Raw genomic sequence first — 19336 nt, 5'->3', positions numbered from 1 at the left:
TAATTTTCATGTAGATTGGGAAAATCAAGTTGCCTAAGGAAGTCAGAAGGACACTTTTCTAGAATCATATGTTCTACATCCAAATGGGAATCAAGCTATTTTGCGTCTGATAATATATACTGAGGAAGGTTTAATACGTGATCACAAAGTAAAAATAAACTCTAAAGGTTACAGTGACCATAATATGATAGAAGTTAGCATTCATGTTAAGAGTAAGAAACTTGGGTTGAAAACAACTGTGCTATAAACTCGAAGAAGGTAGGCATTGTGCAGAGTTAACTGGAGTGGACTCAGAAAGAAGTTTAATAGAAAAGACAACTAATGAACAACTGCACACTTTTATGAAAATAGTTCATGACTCCCAGTTTCCTCAGTGAGGAAAAATGATTCCAGGAAGGGAATATCAAAGAATGATTAACCAAGGGGAAAAAAAAACAGACAGAGTTGAAAGAAAAGTCATAAAAATGGAAAAGATTGTGAGAGAATCAATGTCTGGAAGGTATCAAAAAAAAACTTAAATTTTGCTGCAAACAAAAAAACATTTATGACAGCAACAGACACACAATGCATGAAAATTGGTCCTATCCACTTAATGATTCAAATGGTTAAACAAGCTTTTGGAGAACACAAAGGACATCATCTGAAAATTGGTTGTGCACGGAGAGAAATTGTATTATTGATAGTCACTGCTCGGATGTTATGCATTTTCCACCAAAGATATTTAATTGTGATTACTTTCCCCAATAATTGCATACAAATTAAGTCTGCAAAGGCTGCCAATTGTTATAACACCACCTTCTTGTGGTCTGTATGAAAATAGAATCTCTGTTGTATACTATTTATTATAAGGGAACACTGTTCCAACTACATGACAGAAAGGATAGCTGGCTTGCTTAACTGTAAGTATAACCTGTCTAAACAATAACTTCTCAGGATTAGTGACAACTGACTGAATTTCTGAATCATACGGTGCATTCTTGTAGTGTGCAGAAAACTGAGAAAGAACTCCATTAGCAGCTAAAAGGGTGTAAACTACTCAATGTATAAAACATACAGGAAACAGTTTGCAGAAAAATTCACCATTGACACGTTTAATTGCTACCATTCAAACACCCAAACTTCAGAAATGTAGGCCATCATTTACCTAACTGTGCAAATGTCCAAATCAACTGGGTTTACAGAAGCCCCGAGAAATTCTAAAGGACTGTTGCAATTTCAGGGAGGTGGGGGGATGGAATAGTGGAGAAGAGAGACCAACTGAAAATGATATTACTTTGAAGAGAGTTAAAGTTTCAATCAACCTCTTCAATTGTTGGTCCACCAGAAGGGTCCTTTCTGACTTGTTCTGAGAATGGCCCTTCGGGCATACCTCCCTGGTAAAGTTTGGCAATGATGGGCTTGCATATTTTTTTTTTCTTCAAATCTTTCAACTGCTGCTCAAAGTCCTCCTTCTCTGCTGTTTGGTTTGCCTCCAGCCAGGAGATGGCCTGGTTACACTTTTCGATGACTTTGTTCTTATCTTCCTCACTGATCTTGCCTTTCGTTTTCTCTTCCTCCACTGAACTCTTCATGTTAAATGCGTACGACTCCAGGGAATTCTTGGCTGTAATTTTCTCACGCTGCATATCATCCTGACCTTTGTACCTCTCCGCTTCCTGCACTATCCTCTCGATCTCCTCCTTACTCAACCTGCCCTTGTTATTGGTGATGGTGATTTTGCTCTCTTTGCCAGTGCTCTTGTCCACAGCAGAGACATTCAAGATGCCATTTGCGTCAATATCAAAGGTGACCTCAATCTGTGGTACACCACGTGGCGCAGGAGGGATCCCACTGAGGTCAAATTTGCCCAAGAGAACTCCGGAGGAAAGGTCTCCTGGCTCACACTCCGCCGCTCGACTTCCTCTTGCATAAGGTGGAGCCCGGAGACTGGGTACTTGTTAAGACCTGGAAGGCCGAAAAGCTCCAGCCGCGGTGGGAAGGACCGTTCCTGGTTCTGTTAACAACTGAAGCAGCTGTTCGGACGAAAGAGAAAGGGTGGGTCCACGCATCGAGGATAAAGGGGCCTGTTCCATCTGAAGAAGAAAGCACTTGGACATGCGAGCAAGGGGACAAGCCGTTGGTGGTAAAACTGAAAAGACAGCAATAATGAACTCTACTTGGACTGTATTGGTGGGGATATTAATCAGTTTTCTCTTGTATGTGGGGGAGGGTAAGGGGAGATGTGACAAATGTCGGACTACGGTGAGGCTTGGGAGTAGGATCTACTCGGGATCATTTGTTTCTCACTCCCATGTGGACGATCGGTGTTACGATTTGAATGCACGGCAAGAATGTTGGGAGGGTGGAAAACCCTATTATCAAGTGTATAATAAAGGATACGGTGGCAGGGTCCGTGGGTGCCCCAAAAATGACCGCTGGGTCTGTGTTAACAAAGCTGGGCAGTGGGGCCTACCCTCCATGTTGCTCAAGGAACATGTGGACAGAGTCAGGGAGACCAGAGTACAGAATACTGTACGGAAGTTAGAGAAAGAGCAGGACCGTCAAAGGACGGTCGTTGTCTCCAAGGTGCCGTCTATATACAAGGAGGTAGAAGAGGAGATCAAACTTCCCGATGTAACACAGAACCTGTTTATTGATCTTACGTCTAGGATAGCCACCGTGTTAAATATTAGCAATTGCTGGGTTTGTGGGGGGCCGCATATGACTGAACAATGGCCGTGGTCTGGTCATAGCTTAGATATATGGGAGTTACATCAGTATAATTGGACACATGTCAACGAAAGAAAAGGACAGAGGTGGAGACTGACTAACAGCCCGGAAGGCCAGTTGTGTGTTGAAGGGAAAGGGAAGATTGAGGTGGGTATCAGCCCCTGTCAGAGTGTGTTGAATGCAACCACACAAGTCTGGTGGCCTAAGGATATCACATGGTACATTGCAAAACAGGAGAACCGCAATTGTGTGAGGCTGGGTGATGACTCTCGGTTTTGGAATTGTAGCGGCTCCGGCCCTTATGAGGGCATTCCTGGGGTAAAAGAGGTGTGGAATAAAGTTGCGAAACAGGGGGGGGGCCTGCTCCAGATGGCCTATTTTGGATATGCGGTAATCAGGTATATTCCAAACTCCCCATGGGATGGGCTGGAGTATGCTTCCTGGGTCTAATACGACCTGAATTCTTCCTATTACCCCGGGAGGAAGGCGATGATTTGGGAATTAAACTCTTTGACTCCCTGCGTAGGTCGCCAAGAGGTATCCAAGTCGGTGATTGGGGGGATGAGTGGCCACTGGCCCGGATTATTGAATACTACGGGCCGGCTACATGGGCACAGGACGGATCATGGGGATATCGTACTCCTATCTATATGTTAAATCGAATTATCAGGCTCCAAGCAGTCGTAGAGGTCATTACTAACCAGACCGCTCTGGCCCTGGAGTTGCTGGCTAAGCAGCAGGATCAGATGAGGGCTGCTATATATCAAAACCAACTTGCCTTGGATTATCTGTTGGCCTCGGAGGGGGGCGTGTGCGGGAAGTTTAACCTGACTAACTGCTGCCTAGAAATTGACGATAATGGTAAAGCGGTTTTGGAAATTTCCGATGAAATTCGGAAATTGGCCCATGTGCCAGTACAATCTTGGCGTCCTCTTAGTGGCATCGGATGGTGGGATGGTCTCCTAGGTGGTAGTTGGTGGCGCACGGCGCTACTGATGGTTGGGGGGGGGCATGATTCTTCTTCTCGTATTACCCTGCCTAACTCCCTGTATTCAGTTTTTAATTCAGAAAAATATTTCCGACTCCAGGCAGTGGTGGTTCCACAACATGGGACGCGTGAACTTAAAGTGATGTTGCTGCGAAAGACCAAGGATTTCCCGGGCCCTTGAGGAGGGGGGGGGCTTATCTTGTTCAGGCACATCTTAAAAAGAGAAAAGGGTGGAATTGTGAGAGGTAATTTCGGTTCAAACTTTAAGATGTGCCTGGACCACAGACTGATCTATAATAAAAGACAAAACTTTTGTTTCTTTTCTAAAACATTTTGTATACTCAAAAGTAGAATAGTTTAAATTGTGCAGAATGCTGACAATTTGTGAGCAGAGTAAAAACAAACAGGCCCTTGATTGATGAAACCATTAACACAGGCAGGGAAGAATGAGTCCTTGACTGATAATACTGCAGGGTGAGAGAAACAACTTTGGAGACTCTGAAGACTTTGTGATAAGGGTGCAAATCAAAGAATAATGATGTTTTTAAGAATGTGAACCTCATGGCTCGTTAGAGCCAGGAAGGGGAGGGTCTGGAGGCATTTGTTGCAGACTTTGTGATAAGGGTGTAAATCGAAGAATAATGATGTTTTTAAGAATGTGAACCTCATGGCTTGTTAGAGCCAAGGAGGGGAGGGATTTGTGCTGTATATAATGAGAAACTTTGTAAGCCTCAGCGCGCCTTTTACTCAGAAGGCTGCCCGACTCTGCAGACTTGCTAATAAAACTTTGTTTTCCTGAATTTGTCTAGAGCGATTATTAAGAAGCGATTTTCGTTTCTAACACATAAACACCCCATTTTCACAACATCTGAGATCTTCAGCACATTGTATCGCACTCTCCTGTGGAGACAAGAAAAACATGAAACGGAGACTCAAGGAATCGGAGCAAACGTCGGCAATTTATCTCTTTCAGCTTGTTGCCCCATTCTATCAGATCATGGCTAGGACAACCCAGACCTCAACACCTCTTTTATGCTTGATCCGCATAGCCCTCAACTGCTCAATATTTCAAAAATCTATCTGCCCCTTTTAAAATAATTTGAGATAGAATCATAGATTCCCTACTGTGTGGAAACAGGCCCTTCAGCCCAACAAGCCAGAACAACCCTCCGAAGAATAACCCAACCATTCCCCTCCCACATTTAACTTGCACAAAAGTTCAGGCGAGAAAATTCTAGCCATTCAGTGAGAGAAAAAAAACACTTACTTTTTCTAAAATCAATGATCCCTTCTGTAAAGTCCCCTGGTTTGAGACTTTACTGGTGCTAGAAGATCTAGTCAACATCCACCATGTCAAACTCTTCAGAATCTTGCTTCCATAAGATCACACCTGCTTATCTATTCTTGGTAGGTCAACCCTTTCGTCGTCGAAGTAGCTAAGTGAATCTTTTTTGAATAGTCTCCGATGTTGGTTTATCCTTTATTAAATATGGGAGCTAACATTGTATACAGCACTGCAAGTAAGGACTCAGCAACAGCCAGTGTGGTTAACCAATCCTCAATCCATTCTAATACATTACCCCGATACCATGAGCTCCAAAATTGTGCAATTAACTTTTATGTAACACCTTACATTTGCATTTTAAAAATCCAAATACAGAACATCATTGGATTGCCCTTTATCAGCCCTGCTTGTTATCTCCTCAATGAACTGTCATAAGTTTGTCAAATATAGTTTCTCTTTCACAAAACCCAGTCTACCATGTTTATTGATAAGCTTTTCTAATTGTCCTGCAATTTCTTAATTTAATATTCGACTCTGTAGATTCTTTCAGTAGATTTGCTAAGCATGATTCCCCTCTCTTAAATCCATGTGGACTCTGTCCAATCCTGTCACTGTTCAGTAAGAAACTTGACTGTACTCCAATATAGTTAGTAAATGTATCTGTATTTATTTTTAAAAATTGATTACTTATAAATGCTGGACCCATGCAATATCAATGAATTAGTGACTCTGAATTTGGGTTATAATGTTTTTTTTTGTTAATTCCTCTTCGTATTGTGTTATGCAGACAGCACCAAATGATCACTCTTAATTGAGTAACTTTGAAAATAATATATTTTAAAAATGACATCCCAAAATGCTGCCTCATTATTGTGCAAGGAGGATTTTGCATTCAATAGTTTGCAGATAAAATTGAACACATTTTTGCTGCAATTTGACCAGACTGCAGGTTACACTAAAGTGGCAACTCTGTTGTCAAATTCTTACTTGATGCTGCCCAAGGCGATACTGATGGAACTTCACTTTACTATTCTTGTTCACCAGCTTTATTTCCAAGTTTAATCGTAAAATCATTCTAGAGCTTGTAATTTTAGACAACTTCTCTTTTAGGTACATATGTAAATATCATATTGAAATGTTGCACTGAATGGTACCAAATCTGAAATTAGTCTCTAATCTGATAGTAACATGGTCTGACCCTTCTACATATGTATTGGCATAAGTCTATGCCAGTTATTTTTCTGAAGCCTGTGATGCGTGATGAAGGGCTTATGCCCAAAACATCAACTCTCCTGCTTCTCGGATGCTGCTTGACTTGCTGTGCTTTTCCAGCATGACACTTTTCGACTCTGATGTCCAGTTTCTTTGGTCAACAAAAATTATTCTTGGTTTAATCTACTCAAAGGAGAAAGTGACGACCAAAGTGCGATAGGAACCAATTCATGAAATTCAGATATCTCACATTTACCTTAAGTATGGGAAGGCTAAGTCATGACTAAATTATTGTCAGTAATTGAAACTGTGCTGACAAACTTGTGCAGTATCAGTGCCTCACCTTTAGAGTGGTCCCAGATATCGCGCAGCTGCAGTATTTTGTTTTGCACTGAGCTATATGTTGTTCTCACTTGTTTCTTTGTGAAAGATTACAAAATTAACTTGGATGAATGAACTTATGATTTCTTTAACCAATGTTGGGAGAAAAGAAAATATCAGTATTTCAAGTGCTGATCAAGTAAAACAAACTGATAATCAGTAGAAAGGGTTTAAGATGGATATGGAACAAATGCTGGCAAATGGGTCTAGATTAATTTTGGATATCTGGTCAGCATGGGTAAGTTGGACTGAAGGGTCTGATTTTGTGTTGTACAACTGTGACTTCATTCTCTCAATTATTCAAGAAGTTGAATACTTCGAGGAGGAAAAGGAGAATTTATGCAGAGAATGCACCTAAAATGATGATTGAGGTATATCAAACTCACATTATTTCATGACCTTTTCCTCTAGGTTCTTCAATGAACAAACTTGTTTTGTTATCTGAATAACTATGTATCATGTGATTTGTTTCGCACCAAATATTTCATTAGGATCTAGTGAACTATTAAGAAGTGTTCATGTTTAAAATTTAGGCAGCATGATTGTTAAACAAGAACAGGTTTTACTCCCACTGAATCATTGCTCTATAAAAGGTAACAAGCTTTTTATCTGTTCTGGGCACTGAATATATGGAAGTCAATTCTGAAGGAAAAAATCCTCGTCAGTAATGCTGTCACATATGTGGAATAATTGCTTCTGGTCACTCTTCAGGTTATAGAGGCTAGGAAAGAAATGAGTTGGCCAAAGTTAGCAACATCATTTGGATGGACTATGCTCATTGGGGAAACTTGCAGGATCTGTAGAAGAAACACCTGTTTCAGAGTGTATGCAATAAACTGAACATTGTTATTTTTTCCAGAGAGCTTGGGATCAAACTGGAGCAGCAATGAAACTCGTATAGTTTTTTTTTAATTTCCGAGCTTGCCAAATTATTGTTGGTAAATGCAGGTGACTTTATCAAAGCACATTTCACACGCCCCAACTAGGAATTTGGTCCCAATTCTGTCAGTCCATCCAATCCTATGGTTAACAGGTATTTTAAATGTGAGCACTCCATTTAACTATTTGAATTGAATACTTCAGTGGTTACGTCCTCTTAGATTCTTAATTTCAAATTACTCAAATGTTATTTTTTGTCCCTCCTGAATTTGCCAAGCACTGGGCAGTTCCGGAATATTCCAAATATTTACAATAGATGCATTCACACTATTGAAGGCAACCTGGCAGATTTGAATACCATTCCGGTAGTCAACAACAATACATAAGTAACTTTATGAATTGCTGACTGTACTCCAACAACGCAAGCCAAGTATTAGTGAAACCACAGATTGATTCCCATGGATTCCCAAATCTAAACACTGCATTCCAGATATGCTCACTATCACCATCTGGGAACAGTCTCCCAAAGTGCTCCCAGAATTTAGAAAGCGCATACACTGCCCTCCAAAGCTAAATCTGCTGTCACAGGCTTCACTCTTATTGTATACAATGACATTTATTGTCCAGTTCTTAAACGTGACAATTGATTTTACAAACAATTTATAAAATACTTTAAATCCTGAAGAAATGTGATGTCAGCCCTTTGTGGAAATGAATGGCAAGTGTGATGTTTGATAGACCTTTGGCTCTATGTATCAGACTGAACTGAACCTTTAACAAAATGTGGGATGTTTCCCACACACTTTGTTTAAAAAAGCAAAGATTATGCTCTGAGGTTTAAATGTTCAGTTTTAATAAAAGTTCTTCCAAAAATTGAGAGTTTGATTTCAGCTCCTTTGAAGAGACATGCTCTTGTCCTTCAATTTTGTGACATGTGATCATTCTTTGGTAAAGGTGGCTGTGTGCAACACTGCAGGATGTTGTGCTGAAGTGCCTCATTGGGTGGATAAGCTTTATTACTGGTGTAACTTGGCTAATTTTGAGATGGAATGTCACAGAGTTAAATCTTGTTTTTTAAACTGAGGCGTGCTTCTGTAACTCAAGTGTGGACACTAGGCTCATGTTTACAATGAACCTTTCACTTTTGCAGATTAGTATTTTCCGATCTGTTTTGTAAATAAAGTTCACTATAGACAGCACAATGTTGGAGAACTGCAGGTCCAGCAGCATCTCTGAGGGGAAAAAAAACCATTGCAAGTTCAAAGTCTCATGACCTTTTGTCCGTTCAGACAAAGAGTCAATGAACTTGAAATGTAACATGTTTTTCTCTTCACCGATGCCCTCAGAACTGCTGTGTTTCTCCAGCACTTGGTTTCTGGGGTTCAGATCTCCAGCATCTGCAGTGTATTGTTTTGTTATAGATCCTATGATTTGACTTGGGGAGTGAGAGGCAGCAACTGTGATCAACGAGGATAAAACTCCCCAACCACGAAAAAAAACACTGTTCTTTATACTTTGCAAAACACGACTGTAAATAAGAAACGCAGTTAAGCTAAATGCAAGAAGGCATACCACCTGCCTTGTCTCAAACTTGCTACTTATCTCTGAGAACTAATCTGTCAGAATTGTGTTTGCTCACTTCCTTTGAGATCACAGTTTTGAGTCACAGTTCCAGTTCCTGGGCCGGGCCTAGTTACCACATTGCAGTGGGGTGTGGAGCTTTGTGTCAGCCTGAAGTTTGTATTAAGAGCATCATTGCAGGTTGAAGTTGATGGTTTTGACTAATATTGTGTCATCAAACTTGGAGGAAATCCTTCCGAATGTATTGATTAACTGGACTGAGCCTGTTTACATGCAGTCCTGTTAGTAGTACTGTCATATTCTATGTTAAGAATCACACAACACCAGGTTATAGTCCAACAGATTTAATTGGAAGCACACTAGCTATCGGAGCACCACTCTTTCATCAGGTGATTGTGGAGGGCACAATTTGAAGGCAGAATTTATAGCAAAAATTTATAGTGTGATGTAACTGAAATTATCCATTGAAAAATACCTTGATTGTCTGTTTTGTCTTTCATCTGTTCGAATACCATGACAGTTTCACTTCTTTCATGTGTAAATCACAAAACCGTTTTTTAAAAGTTGCATTCCTGACAGTGGCCCACCAAATCACTCGTTGTATTAATCACTGCACAGTCTCAACAAAGGAATGAAACTGGATGGACCACATTACATCTACCAATGCACTGGAAAATACAACACAATCAGCCCTCTTGACCCTGCTACTTCTGTCTCACTGTGGGCCAACAACAGCAACAGAACTGTACTCCAGCCCAATCTGAAATCTCATGGCCTGGTATATCCCCCACTCAACCATTAACATCAAGTCAGGGGATCAACCCTAGTTCAATGGAGAGTTCCACAGGGCATGCCAGGAGCAATACCAGGCATACCTAAAAATGTGGTGCAAACCTGGTGAAGCTACACAACCTGCATGCCAAACAGTGCAAGCAATACCAAATAGAACTATGTGATCCAACAACCAATTGTTCAGATCTGAGCTCTGCAGTTCTGCCACACCTAGTCAGGAATGGTGATGGACAATTAAACAACTCACTGCAGGAAGCATCACTGATATCCCCACCCTTACTGTTGGAGGGGTCTCACACATCCATGCAACAGACAAGACAACAGCATTTGCAGCAATCTTCAGCCAGCAATGCCAAGTGGATGAGCCTTCTACATTGGTCCCTGACATCACAGACGTGAAACGAATTGGTTGAAAACTTATTTCAAATCAGATCAAGAAATGGAGAAGTAGTGTAAAGGCTGTCGGCCCTGCCAGCATTGTGGCAATAATACTGATGGCTGTACTCCAGAAATTGCTGCCCACCAAGACAAGTCCAGCACTGGCACCTACTGACATTGTGGAACATTTCCCAGGGATGTTCAACACAAAAATGCAGGACAGAGCCAGCCCAGCCAATTTCCCTCCATCAGTCGACACTCGCTCAGCAGTGAAGTGATGGAAGGTGTCATCAACAGTGCTGTCAAGCAGCTGCTCAGCAATAACCTTCTGTGACACCCAGTTCGGGTTCTGCCAGGACCACTCAGATCCTGGTCTTGTTACAGACTTGATTCACAAACTGACAAACAGCAGAATTCCAGAGGTGAGGCGAGGGTGATAGCCCAGTCCCACTCCAAGACCACTATTTCGACTTCAGTGATATCACCTGACCTCACCACAGTCTCAGCTCATTTACTGAAACACTGATCCATTCATTTTGTTAACTCTAGATTTCATTACCTAAACCCACTCCTGGCCAGCATCCCACAATCACCCTCCCTTTAATCTCCAGAATATTGAAAACTCTACCGCCCAAGTGCTCACTTGTACCAGAACTTGCTGATCCATCAAAATGCTCCCATTTATAAGCAACAGCAATCTACTATCACACCCTTGGTTTAATTCCTGGCTGTAATCATTCCTATCCTCCTGCACCACATACCCTTTCAAATCTCAATAACTCATTTTAGTTTAGACTCCCAAAGATATATTTATTTTTGAGTTCAGCTGTGTGACTGTTTCTATAGATTCCAAGGCAACACAGTCTGGAATTCCCACCCTAACCCTCCAAGATCTGCTTTCTTCCTTTAAGCCGTTCCTGAAAAAATGCTTATTTCCCAAAAGTTTTGGTCACCGGACATAATATTCTCCATCTGTGGCCTTATGTCAAAAGTTCAATATTTTTGTGAAATTAAAAACGTGTTGATTTGTACAGATATCTTTAACTCTGCACTATCTCTGAGTGAATAATCTGTAATGTCTCCTACCCAACCACGTTGTGGGAGCACCTTCACCATACCAACTGCAGCAGTACAAGGAAGTCAAACATCACCTTCTCAACAGGTAACAGAGCTTTGGCCTTGATCACTGCTATCTATGGAAGGAGAAATACACATCATGTTTCAGGGAGTGCAATATGATTTATAGGGATTGAAAATGGTGCAGAATTTGTCTGTCAGAAATGGAAGGAAAATCCACTCATTTATTGGAAAAAAGAACTCTTGACTGTCAAAGATATTGTGGAAAAAAATAACCTGATAATGGAGCATATGGTCAGGAGCCAGGCAGCAGTGGACAATTCATTTACAAAGAGGTCTGTGAACGTAATAGTAAAATATTACACAGAGCAAAAATACACACGAGAGACGGAGGAAGCTCGATAACAAACAAATGGACATCAAGGAGTTCAGAGATGAATCAGAGCAATGTTCACTTTTATGATCCCACAGTCAGAGGTGTCTAGCACAGAAACAGACTCTTTGGTCCAATCCAACCATGCCAACCAGATATTCTAACCTAATCTATTCTCATTTGCCAGCACTTGGCCAACATCCCTGTGAACCCTTCCTATTTAAATGTCTTTGAAATGTGACAATTTTAGTTGTCCTTTAGGCTCCTTTTGAATTCGCCCCTCACCTCACCCTAAACCTATATCCTCTCGTTCTGGGCTCCACCAACCCTTGTCTATTTATGCTATCCATGTCCCTCACGAATTTATAAACCTCTATAACATCACACCTCAGCCTATGAAACTCCAGGGAAAATGACCCCAGCCTATTATGCCTCTCCCTGCAGCTCAAATCCTCCAACCCTGGTAACATCCTTGAAAATCAATTCTCAAACCTTTCAAGTTTCGGTGCCTCCTTCTGAAAGGAGGGAGACCAGAACTGCAAAAATATTCCAAAAGTGACCTAACCAATGTCCTGTCCATCTCCTCTACTCAATGCTCTGACCAATAAAGGTAAACATACCAAATGCCTTCTTCACTGTCCTATCTACCTGCGACTCTACTTTCAACTATGAACCTGCATTCCAAGGTCTCTTTGTTCAGCAAGATTCTCCAAGATCTTACAATTTAGTGTGTGAGTCCTGCTCTGATTTGCTTTTCTAAAATGCAGCACCTCACATTTATCTAAATTAAACCCTATCTGCCACTCCCCAGCCCATTGATCCATCCGATCAAAATCCCATTGTACCCTGAGACAACCTTTATCACTGTCCACAATACCAATAATTTTGGTGTCACCTGCAAACTTACTAACTGTACCGCCTCTATTCACATCCAAATCATTTAAATGAATGACAATACAAATCCAGAAAAAAAATCAATTTCTCTGGGTGTGAATATGCTCTATGTAAATCCTGCCCCATGACTCTCTCCCAGAGAAGGCTGCACATGCGTCCCGCAGAACTTTGCCCCCTACAAAGCTGGCGGCTGCACGTGCCCAGTGAATTGTTGCCCCGAATAAAGATGGTGTTGCTTACTCGAGTCAATCACTAGATGAGGCATTTTCCCGTGTACTACAAAAACGGGACTGTAAGTTTCAAATTTGTAGTTTCCGATGTGCACCAAATGTCTGTAAACCCTCTCTCCCCATACCAACACCATTTCCCTCCCTCTTCCTGCTGTTTATTTCTATCTTTACCAACAGCTCTCTGTCCACACATCCCGAACCGACCGCGAGGATGATCACGTGGTATAGTCTACTCCCGCCCCTCATTCATCCTGATTGATCGGAGGACCAACTGCCCCGCCAGGTCCTCCAGCGCTGTCCCTGCCTTTCCATTGGTCCGCCTCTGACATCAATCACCCGGGACCCATTGTTGGCTGGAGCATACGGATTGCGTCGTGGCTTTTGTTGCTGCTCATGAGTTACAAGAGTTAAAAATGACACAACAGCATCTCAAAACCACCTGATGAAGAAGCAGCAAACATAGTGCTTCTAAATAATCCTGTTGACCAATAATCTGGTGTTCTGTGAATTTTATTTTTGCCCATCCCAATCCAACACCAACACCTCCAAGTCACGAATGAGGGAGTGATGTATAACAGAAGAACTAGGAACAGGAGAAGGCCGCCCTGCCCTTCGAGCCTGCTCTGCCATTCAATAAGATCATGGCTGATCATTTCGTGGACACAGAACCATTTACCCACGTTCTCACCGTGTCCATTAATTAATTACGTTTTTAAAAATCTAACCTAGCTTGAAAAACATTTACTGAACTAGCATCAACTACTTCCCTGGGCAATGAATTCCATCGAGGTCAAGAAGTTCCTGCTCAATTCAGTCTTAAATTTGCTGCCTCTAATCTTGCGGTGATGCTCTCTTGTCCTTGCTTCACCTGCCAGTGGAAACATCTCTCTATTTCTATTTTATCCATTCCATTCATTATTTTATATCTTTCCATTCTTCTGAATTCCAATGAATATAATCCTAATCTACTCAGTCTCTCTTAAGCCAAACCCCTCAACTCCGGAATCAACCTAGTTAACCTCCTCTGCACCCCCTCTCGTGCCAGTACATCCTTTCTCAAGTAAGATGACAAAAACTACATGCAGTACTCCAGGGGTGACCTCACCAACACTCAAATACAGCTGGAACATAACCTCTGCCTTTAAACACATTCCTTTCAGCAACGAAGGACAAAATTCCATTTGCTTTCTGAACTGATTGTTGTACCTGGTGACCAAACTTCATGCAGAAGAATGCTCAGGTCACTCTGCAGAGCAAATGATGCAACTTTTTAACATTCAAGTGATTTTATTTTTAAATGTTACTACAACCAAAGAGTATAAACTTTATACTTACAAACATTCTATTTAATTTGACAGACCATTACCCACTCACTCAATGTATCTATGTTGCTCTACAAAGTTTCACAGTCCTCCGCTCACTTTGTCCTGCTAATCATCTTGGTGTCACATGCAAATTTTGACACCCCACATGTAGTTCCAACTCCAAATCATCTGTATCAGTTGTAAATAATTGCAGTCCCAACACTGATCCCTAAGGCACACGACTTGTCAATGATTGTCAGCAAGAATAATACTCATTTGTCCCCAACAGTTTGCTTCCTATTAGTTTACCAATTTTCTATCCATGCTAATACTCTACCGCTAACGCCATGCACCCTTATATTGTGCAACAGCCTCTTGCACAGCACCTTGTTGATGGTCTTTTGGAAATCCAGGTACACCACATCCACTGGGTCCCCGTTGTCCACCTTGCTTGAAATGTCTTCATAGAATTCCAAAAGATTGGTCAAGCATGATCTGCCCTTCATGAACCCATACTGCATCTGTACAATGGACAATTTCTATCGAGATTCCCTGTTATTTCTTCCTTGATAATAGACCCAAACATCTTTCCCACTACAGAGAATAAACTAACTGGTATATAATTCCCCACTTTTTGTCCACCTCCTTTTTAAAACAGTGGTGTCACTTTTGCTGTTTTCCAATCTGCTGGGACTGCCACAGAGTCCAGTGAATTTTAGAAAATTACTGCCAGTGCATTTGCTATTTTTCCTGGCATCTCTTTTAGTACCCTGGGAGGCATTCCATCAGGGACAGAAGACTTTTCTATCGTTAGCTCAATTACCTCCAAACAGTCTAAAACTAGCTGTTCCGTAATAATGATAGTTTCCAAATCCTCACCTACCTTTGTCTCTTTGCTAGTTACTGGAAAGATATTAGTATCCTCCACTGTGATATCCCATAACTAAATGCTTCTCATTTTCCAAAGGACCAACATTTACTTTAGCCATTCTTTTCTCATTATATATATTTATATAAACTTTTACTCTCTGTCTTTATAGTCTGTGCTAGTTTATTTTTCTCATGTTCTATATTACTTTTCTTTATAGCTCTTTTGTGGCTTTCAGTTGACCTTTAACGTTTTCCCAGTTCTAGTTTCACGCTGTTTTTGGCCACTTTGTACACCTTCTCTTTCAATTTGATTTTCCAGAATAGCAACCCGATTCTCCAAGCATTTCACATACTCTTTCTTCTTGCGACGCCACTCTCGAGTTGCTTCCCTGTTTTTCATGAGGCAGATTTCACATTTATGAGTGGTTTCTTCAGCATTCTGGGACTGGCATTGCAGGACTGGTGAAGATGCCATAACCATTCCCTGGCCAGCAGTGGAGTTAGGAGTTTTACGGATCTTATAGGTTTGGACATCTTCAGCAGCACGTTGTACAAGCACTTGGCTGCCTGGCACAGAAGGACTTATGCCCGAAATGTTGATTCTCCTGTTCCTTGGATGCTACCTGACCTGCTGCGCTTTTCCAGCAACACATTTTCAACAAAGATTTGCTGTCCATCAGGGCTCTGTGCATACTGTACAATGGCTGCTCCAACCTTGGATGTAGCTGCGTTGGTCATTGTTAGTGTCTGGAGTCCTTGCACTCCATCTGTACCATTGTTGGCCAGCTGAATTTCTCCCCCGCTGTGTGATAGCAATGTATTGTCTGCTGATAGTCTGATAGATGGGTGTCTGCATCGTCATTGTAGTAACAGTTGAGACAGACTCTTCTTCTGATTTTTCCTCATCAATTTCTTGGCACACCAGGGGATCAGAAGAAAGTTCATTCAGGATTTTCCTGAATGAAGGCCGTCTCGATAGAATTTCTCTACATTTCTGAGAGTCAGTCATGCTATCCACAGATTCCTTGGAGTCCACACATTCAGATACAGGAGAGATCTGAACAGTCTGAACTGGAGGGGACTGTATGACTGAGGACTGAGCTGCTTGGATAACTCCTTGCACTTTAACAGTCTGCCCATTCGGCACACGCACTGAAGTTACTGCTGGACTTGTCGTTGATTGGATCCCAGCCATGGTTACCTGCGTGGTCATGTTATATATTAATTATCCGGAAGAAGGGACTGGGGGCATTCTAGCGAAGTTTGCCAATGATACGAAGTTAGGTGGACAGGCAGGTAGTACTGAGGAAGTGGGGAGGCTGCAGAATGATCTAGACAGTTTGGGAGAGTGGTCCAGGAAATGGCTGATGAAATTCAACATGAGCAAATGCGAGGTCTTGCACTTTGGAAAAAAGAATACAAGCATGGTCTACCTTGTAAACGGTGAGAAAATTCGTAAAGCCAAAGTACAAAGGGATTTGGGAGTGCTAGTCGAGGATTCTCTAAAGGTAAACATGCAGGTTGAGTCCATGATTAAGAAAGCGAATGCAATGTTGTCATTTATCTCAAGAGGGTTGGAATATAAAAGCAGCGATGCGCTACTGAGATTTTACAAAGCTCTGGTTAGGCCCCATTTGGCGTAATGTGTCCAGTTTTGGTCCCCATACCTCAGGAAGGACATACTGGCACTGGAGCGTGTCCAGCAGAGATTCACATGGATGATCCCTGGAATGGGAAGTCTAACATACGAGGATCGGCTGAGGATCCTGGGATTGTATTCATTGGAGTTTAGAAGGTTAAGGGGAGATCTAATAGAAACTTACAAGATAATACATGTTTTGGAAAGGGTGGATGCTAGGAAATTGTTTCCGTTAGGTGAGGAGATTAGGACCGGTGGGCACAGCCTTAGAATTAGAGGGGGTAAATTCAGAACAGTAATGCGGAGACATTTCTTCAGCCAGAGAGTTGTGGGCCTGTGGAATTCATTGCCACGGAGTGCAGTGGAGGCTAGGATGCTAAATGTCTTCAAGGCAGAGATTGATATATTCTTGATGTCACAAGGAATTAAGGGCTACGGGGAGAATGCAGGTGAGTGGCGTTGAAATGCCCATCAGCCATGATTAAATGGCGGAGTGGACTTGATGGGCCAAATAGCCTTACTTCCGCTCCTATGTCTTATGTTCTTAGGGTCTAATTTGATCACTTTCCTTAGATACCCATTGCCGAGTATACCTTTTCATACAGTCCTTCCTTTTCACTGAATATATCTTTGCTGAGCACTTTGTAAAATGTCTTTGAAAATCTTCCACTGCTCATCAACTTCCCACCATAAAATTTTTGTTTACAGTCTACATTATCCAGATTCTCTCTCATTCTATTGTAGTTCCCAGTGTTCGAGCACAGGACCCAGTTATTAGATTTTATCTTCACACTCTCCATATGTATTCTAATTCAACCATACGGTGATCGCTTCTTCCCAGGGGATCCCTAACTCTGAAGTCATTAATTATTCCTGCCTCATTGCACAGGGCCAGATCTTGGATAGCTTGCTCCCTTGTCAGTTCCATTTCATACTGTTCAAGAAAACTATCATGAATACAATTAGTGAACTCCTCAAGGCTATCTTGACTGAGCTGGTCTGACCAATCTACATGTAGATTAAAATCGTCGACGATAATAGCTGTACCATTTGTACAGGCATTAGTTATTTATTTGTTTATTGCCCATGCCAATGTGATGTAGTTATTTGGTGGCCTATACATTGCGCCTATCAGTGACTTTCTTGTTAGAATTTTGACTGCATCATTCCTGTTTCTCCTAATGTATGGCAATAACAACAACTACTTGCATTGTATGGAACTTTCACAATGGTAAATCTCCTAAGGTGCTTCATGGATGATCAAAACATTTATTAAAGAGAATGATTTTAAAATACATCTTAAAAGGAAGATAAAGAAGGTTAGGGAGGCTATTCCACAGACTTCTGCCCTTGACAGCTCCAACTGTGGAATGATACAGGTGGGGTGGGTTGGAAAGGGAACGTGCAAAGGGGAAATGGAAAAGTGCAAGCAGTGCATAAAGTCTTAAGGATAGAGGAGGTTCAAGACCGAGTCTGTCATGGAGTTTGAAGCACTGCAACAGGTTCATGCATGTCATGACTATAGTGTTAAAAGAGATTTCTGCTGTCTTAAACAGAGTGACAGATCTTGTATTGTGGGCTGATGAAATGACAGTGATCTCTACCAAACATGTACGAGGTTGAGTCAGGGCAATAATGAGATGCTGCAGCAGGAGGGGAACAGGTAACTCCATACAAAACCCTACTCTTTCTCACCCATTTTTAACTCCAAAACCGAGTGAGTTCTAGAAAAGCACCTTTATATCCCACCACAACACTTTACCCCACAATCTTGTTATATGTGCACAAGGAGGAGTGGAACAGACTGTATTGGGACCCTGAAACACTTGGTAAAGACTAAAATCATCTGACTATTGAGAGCACCACCACATTGTATGGGTTTTCTATTGTTTTTACTCGGTTCCTGACTTCCCTTATTTTCCCTCATGAACCTGTTCAAAGTTGTTTTTACACACACCTGCACTACCTGTGAATTGAACGCCGGTCTCTCGGTCCAAGATTCGGGATATTTTCCCTGCATCACAAGGCATCGACTCCAACTTCCCTTGACCCTTAATGTTTCTGTTGCTTAACTGCTGAGTCGCATCTGAATCACCTCTGATTTTGGAAGGAAGGGGCGGAACTGGAGGACCGAGCAGCGGCCGGTCCTCCAACCAGAGTGAGTGAGGAGCGGGCCAATGCATTCTCTGGAGTGAACGCTTCAGGATTGGTCAGAAAGCAAACTGCTTTGCAGGATTGATCATTGTCCCGGCATAGCGGAGCATTAAACACCTCTCATAAACCAATGTGAGGTTTTAAAGAAATAGTTCAGATGTAAATCTGACAATGAACATATTTCCAATCGATTTACACAACTCGACTAACAAACTTATTTTCAAACTCCCAGAACGATTGGTAATTTACATACCTGGCTGGTATGGTTAAGTTGGACCGAACAATCTATTTACATATTAACCATCTCAATGGCTGTAACTCGACAGAGCAATTGTTAATGTCGAATATTTCCCCCGTGATTCTGCGCAGATATGAATATTCTCTATAAACTCACTGACAACCTCCGACGCACGCGCAGTTTGGTTTCTATGAAGAGCATGCGCAGTGTCACATTAACCAGGACACGGCGAGATATGGAGCCGCTTTCTCTGGGTGCGGCTACGATCGGCTTCAGAGAGCGGCGTGTGGGAGACTCACTGGGAGAAAGGAGCGGAGAGAATTCACAAGACGCGAATATAGGTGAAAAAAAA

At 41.8% G+C, this 19336-nt stretch overlaps 1 protein-coding gene and 1 pseudogene across 1 annotated transcript; both read right to left on the bottom strand.

Annotated features, from left to right (window-relative positions):
- Nucleotides 1–1292: 1292 nt before the first annotated feature.
- LOC140493939 (heat shock 70 kDa protein-like) lies at nt 1293–1937 on the bottom strand (the record flags this gene model as incomplete). Its single annotated transcript, XM_072592894.1, has 1 exon — nt 1293–1937. A coding segment is annotated over one exon (645 nt), but the record flags the coding sequence as incomplete, so codon positions are not given.
- Nucleotides 1938–12724: 10787 nt separating this feature from the next.
- LOC140493938 (cyclic AMP-responsive element-binding protein 1 pseudogene) lies at nt 12725–16166 on the bottom strand (annotated as a pseudogene).
- Nucleotides 16167–19336: the final 3170 nt, after the last annotated feature.

The sequence above is a fragment of the Chiloscyllium punctatum genome, chromosome 23 (assembly GCF_047496795.1).
Source record: "Chiloscyllium punctatum isolate Juve2018m chromosome 23, sChiPun1.3, whole genome shotgun sequence".
Taxonomy (NCBI): Eukaryota; Metazoa; Chordata; class Chondrichthyes; order Orectolobiformes; family Hemiscylliidae; genus Chiloscyllium; species Chiloscyllium punctatum.
The sequence above is the reverse complement of the archived record's forward strand: the minus strand, read 5'-3'. Positions and strand labels throughout refer to the sequence as shown.